General features: G+C 34.5%; 1 protein-coding gene across 1 annotated transcript; it reads right to left on the bottom strand.

Moving 5' to 3' along the window:
• Window positions 1–214: 214 nt before the first annotated feature.
• On the bottom strand, window positions 215–4,805 carry LOC135696390 (DDRGK domain-containing protein 1). Its single transcript, XM_065215769.2, has 7 exons — window positions 4,551–4,805; window positions 3,729–4,027; window positions 3,321–3,422; window positions 2,574–2,696; window positions 2,001–2,039; window positions 1,461–1,566; window positions 215–455 (listed from the first exon to the last, which is right to left on the bottom strand). The coding sequence occupies exons 1-7, from the start codon at window positions 4,699–4,701 to the stop codon at window positions 268–270; spliced, it is 1,008 nt and encodes a 335-aa protein (XP_065071841.2). The 5' UTR covers window positions 4,702–4,805; the 3' UTR covers window positions 215–267.
• Window positions 4,806–5,425: the final 620 nt, after the last annotated feature.

The following is a 5,425-nucleotide window of genomic DNA, read 5'->3' as shown; positions in this document are numbered from 1 at the left end:
ACCGTCACGTTGATTTCTTTTCGCTTGCAAATGCAAAACTTATATTTTCACATATCTTTAAAGCATCTATTTTGCACTTAGAACGTAGTATGGTTAGCAAGGTTGCAAGGTGCATTAACGTCGATTTTTTTCTGTTTAAGCGCTTCACCCAAGAGTCCCTCCCTTTCTACTGATATTTAGGAAACGAAGATAAACTCAAACAATAAAAGCGATATACAACACAAAGAACGTGCATCAATATCATAACACAATTAATGAAGGCATCAACTATGATACTTCAATAGGCTGGGTGCTTGGTTCATTATTGGTCTTTTCTCGCTGTAAACTAATAAGCGTACTACTGGCTTCCGCAAGTTCTGTAATTGCAACTCTTCCTCTTTGCTTCACGTATCGGGCCACATCTTCCAACTCTTGTTGCGAAATGTATATGAATTTGCCCCTGTCATCCATAACGCCTTCAAAAAATGAAGCAAAAACCTTTTTCAGAAAAAAGGTCAAGAACTTATGACAAGCATAATAAAAGAAGTTGAGTAAAGATTTAAGGTCACGAAGACTAAAGATTTGAGTTGAAAAAATTACAAGTAAAAAGCAAGAGTGATTATGGAGATGGCTTTGAAGTAGATTACGCCTTGCTAAAAGTAGATTCAATTGAGGAAGAAGCATTCCCAATACCACCCACAATTTTCATTATATAAACGACAAATTTTCCTTCATATGCAAGTGCTTAGTTAATTCAATCTGTGTTTATGTTAACTGATTATTTATTTATTTGATTCGATAAATTCATTTGAATCACGTTTTTCTACTTTATACCCAATTTATATATACACTGCGTATATGAGAAAATTCGAGATACCTCAAGTCCAATTGACAGAAACTAAGAAGGATTTTACTTTCTAAACTCCCTTATAGAAGTTAACTCTTGTTTAGTTTCTTAATATTTTACAAGAAGCACTGTTTCAATTTAATCAAAGTATGCTGCTCTTAAGAAGCATACACCGTAAGTCTTCCAAAAAAGCCCCCTCGAATAAGCCACATCCTGAAGTAATTCTTGTGAAATAAGCCCCCACCCTCAAGTAAGCTCCCACGGGCTTAGTATTGCCTCGACATACATCTGCATTTTTAATCATACTGGCCAGCCTCTAATACAGGAAGAAAATTAACCCTGGTAATATTTTTAACTGTTGCTGACTAAGCCCCCCTTCGAACAAACCCCTTCGAATAGCCCCCATCCCAAAATACCTTTTATGAAATAAGCCCCCGGGGCCTTCTCGAGGACATACGGTATGAATGCTTATATGGTTCTTTGCTTCATATAGAGAGCCATAACCTCTAACTTCTGTTGCTCATCTTCGTGATCATCGGTCAAGAAATGGTAAATATTTCAATCTGTATCTAATTAATACTTTTTGGGAAACAGAATATTACAAAGCTGACTTATTCTAAAAATAACCCGTTACCTGTCAACCTGCCAAGCTCTAGCAGATCATCTACTCTCTTAATTGCCTCTTGAACTCTTAAATCAAATTGTGCAGCCAGCTCTTCAAGCATTACTACTTTCTTTTCCTGAAAAAATCCCAATTGGCACTCACCATAAAACTTTTTAAATAATTCTACGTTACTCGTTTACGCTTGGATTCTAACCATTGAAAAATCAAAAGAGCGATCGACATTGCAAATTCTTTTTAATAACTTTGAAGAAATTTATTAAATCTGCCATACTTAATCTATAAAAGAAATAATACTTTTGGCAAAAAAATTGCAAAGACGAATGCATTTCACCAAGGGGTTGCCAAATACAAAAATTACTTAAGAACACATTTATCTCTCTTAACAAAAATAGGTTACTCAAATCGTGGCTGATGCAAAAAAGTAAAGAATATTCAAACGACAGTGGGGCATCCCAGTTTAATGAAGACAATGATATCTCTAATCTCCAAAAAATCTTTGATTCTAGTTAATAAGTTGAATCAATCTTTGTGATAAAAGATAAAAAATACCTTGATAAAATCGATGAACTCTTGAAGAAGTGCTTGGGACTAAAATCAAGAAAAAGCAAAATTTATTTACAATGCATGTTTAGGGTGACCAGGAGAACAACCACTGCTAGTGTAAATGGAAGAGCGAGCCGTGACAGTTTTATAACGGTTCTAAACTTGCATCGGACAGTGTAAAGAGGGTTGAAGTGGGAAAATATTTCAACATAGGTCACTAGAGCATGTGGAACAACAGAAATAATGGCCTGGAGGTCCCATGAATTTATTAGATTAATAGACCAAGGGAGTGTGCTGAAGAAGGAGAGCATACAATTTAGCACACATTGTAAAAAATAGCATTTCGCTTACTTACTTCAGTAAAAAATGTGCAGAGCCTTTATCTGGAGGCCTCTGATAGGTGAGGGAACAGGGAACATATTTACATACGATACACAAAAACCATTAAAAATACAATACAGCACATGAAAAACTTTGCATCAGGAAAGTGCCAGAAATTTCAATCAAGTACTCTTCATGAGCAAAATACTTGTTTTCATCAAAACATCTTCTAAAAATAAGACAATATAGGGTATAAACCTCTTGCTCAGATAATACGCCAGATTCACCCTCTTCTTCTACAGTAAATGCTTGCTTCAAGAGAAGATATTCTTCATGCTCCTTCCTCTCTTGCTCTTCTTTCAAAAGTCTTTCTTCTTCTTTCTATAACATAAAAGTAAGGCAAATTAGATAGTTCAGCTTTAAACACATATGAGGTTCTTCATAAAGACACTAATGGTTACCTGCAGGTAAAGGGGTAGAATGTGTTGAGCATTTTCAAACCTAATTCTTAGTCAATCATAAAGAAAAACAAGGATGCTACAAATAACAAATTATATATATATATCAAAGAATATCTAAACTAATTTTGTCTAAAATAAATCATTAGAGTATGAAGCCTTACAAAATGATCTAGAGTGTGAAGCCGATTTTGATTAATATAATTGATTAATATTAAAATGGGCACTGGCCATACTTGAGAAAATCAGCTTTTCTACATATATTTCACTTAACCCTACTACTTTTCTCGATACCTAATGCCACTAGAGCAAAAATAGTCTATTAGTATTGATGTACTTCCTGAAAAGTGAATATATACATCCACCTTGTATGGGTTTGGAAATTTTTGAGATTGAATACCACTTTTCAGGAAGTACACCAATACTAATAGACAAAACCAAAGATAGTAGTGACAGTATATACTTTACATCCAAAAAAATATTTCATTTAAAGCTCTTAGTCTATAGTGTCATTCTAGAATAACTTTAAAACGCTTTTTACTGTTACCTGTTTTTCCTCCAGTTCTTTTTGCTTTTCATCTTCCTCCTCTAATTCTTTTCGTCTTAGCTCTTCTTGTTTCTTTCTTTCCTCTCTATCTTTTTGTTCAAGCTGTACAAAACATTACACATCAACTTTAATCAAGGACAAAATATGTAATGACAAGCAGGCACCAAATCTTTATGAGTCCCATAGGCAACTCAAACCAATTGACTTTTCATGCCCTGTGTTATATCAAAGACATTGTTGGGGTTCTCAAACATAGAAAGTAAGGCTAAAAATCAGGGCATTTAAAACTCAGTCACCCTGAACCATTGCCACCAAATCTCAATTTAAATCTTTGTCTGATGATTCATGATAAAAATAAATCTAATGCTACGCAAGCAAACAATTTTGAAGGAAGGCAAAAATGAAAACCTCTCTTTGCTCCTTTTTAAATGCTTTTTCTTGTAATTTCTTGAGTTTCTTTGTACCTATCTTAGCTGATGGCTCATCATCTTGCCAAGGTACTTGAGTACCATCAACTGGCATTTCACCATCAGAATCGTTCAGCAGGGTGTCTTCCTCATCCTCCTCCTCAAAGTCATAATCAGGGCGTCTTGCCATCATTCTTTGTCTGCCAGTCCTTGGTCTTCTTCGCACACCCCCTGCAGTCTGGGCACGCATTGCTCCTGTCTCTGCCTGAGTACCAGCAATTATGGTTGTTCTGGCAGTCTCTGGCATAAAAATATGTCAATACCATAACTGTTTTGTGAATTTTAATAAAAGTATCAACAAGCAAAGGCGAAGAACTGTGGATATATGCCAGACAGAATGAATTCCAATTACCTTGAAGTGAAAATTGATAGGTTCAAGTTGGCAGGTTCAATCTGAATTAATAAGGGGCAATATTTTATATAATATAGAAACAGCCTTTGCTAGGAAGCAAAAAAATATGGAATAAACTTAATTCGGGGGCAGAAGGTTGGTTTAATTCATTAAAATATTTTCTTTCAGTCATTTATGTTATGCTTGTAAAACTGCAATGAAATATAAGCCCTATCTTTATCATTGATTTGACCTTTCCAAGAACTAAATTTCTTCAGATTATTATAGCCTATATAATTTATAGTTTATGCTCTTGATAAGATAATTTTCATATTCTTGTTAAGCTATCTAAAGAAATCTAATTTTTAGAAAATTCAAGCATTGAACAAGCTAAAAATCTCAACTTTTAGACAATACAAAATACTTGCATACTTTTTTTGCTCTTGTTGTTTAACCAGTACAATGCTAGGAGAAGTAGGCCAATCGCTGCCGACAGACATAGCCATATCATCGCAGCAGTAGCTGTATTGTCCACCAATTTCTTCCCACCTCCACCTGACCATTCATCATTTTTATCAGACATAGCTAAGTTTTCTTATAATTTCTCTCAATATTTACAAAACAACTTATCGTTGCTAAACAATTAAAAACACTCAACAAGAAAATTAGGCCCCTGTGACGTAAAAAAATGAAACGAGACGATGAAACCGAGGCTATCAGTCTCGGTTTGCAGATTGCCCACACAGTTCTGTTCATATTATATAAAATTTCATAGATGCAGTTTGAGCACGTGAAAAGAAAAATAAGTATGAGCTCTATCTAGTGCTGCTATAATGTTAATGATGCTATAAGAGCCATAAAAGAAAATCAAATAAAAAGTGAGTTGTAAGAAAACCCTTATTTGAGGAGGAGCTCTCTAAAATTATAAACCTATGAAAGTAAGCGCTCTCCTATATCAAATACTTTAAAAGAAGTAAATATACTGAATTAGATTGAAAATATATAACATTAGCAAGGATAAGAAATAAGGTGCGGTTATCTAAAAAACACGAGAAGGAGTTCCCTTCCTCTTAGAGATGAATGTATCTCGCAAACAGTGTTTTGTCTTTGACGAAGTCTGTGGCCTGAGGCGTCTAACGCCAAACGCCAACAAATTCAAAAATTGTATAAAAATATATAAAACTCTGATTTACAACTGTAGATGACTACAAATTTACCAACAGAACTAAAAAGTACCATTAAGCTTTTGGTTTGGTTTCAATGTATTCCTTGACCTTGTTAACTGTTCTTGTTGATGTACGGAAATT

This window comes from Rhopilema esculentum, chromosome 14, assembly GCF_057945365.1.
Source record: "Rhopilema esculentum isolate cy_ngs chromosome 14, ASM5794536v1, whole genome shotgun sequence".
In the NCBI taxonomy this organism is placed as follows: Eukaryota; Metazoa; Cnidaria; class Scyphozoa; order Rhizostomeae; family Rhizostomatidae; genus Rhopilema; species Rhopilema esculentum.
This window is presented reverse-complemented; position numbering and strand designations above follow the sequence as displayed.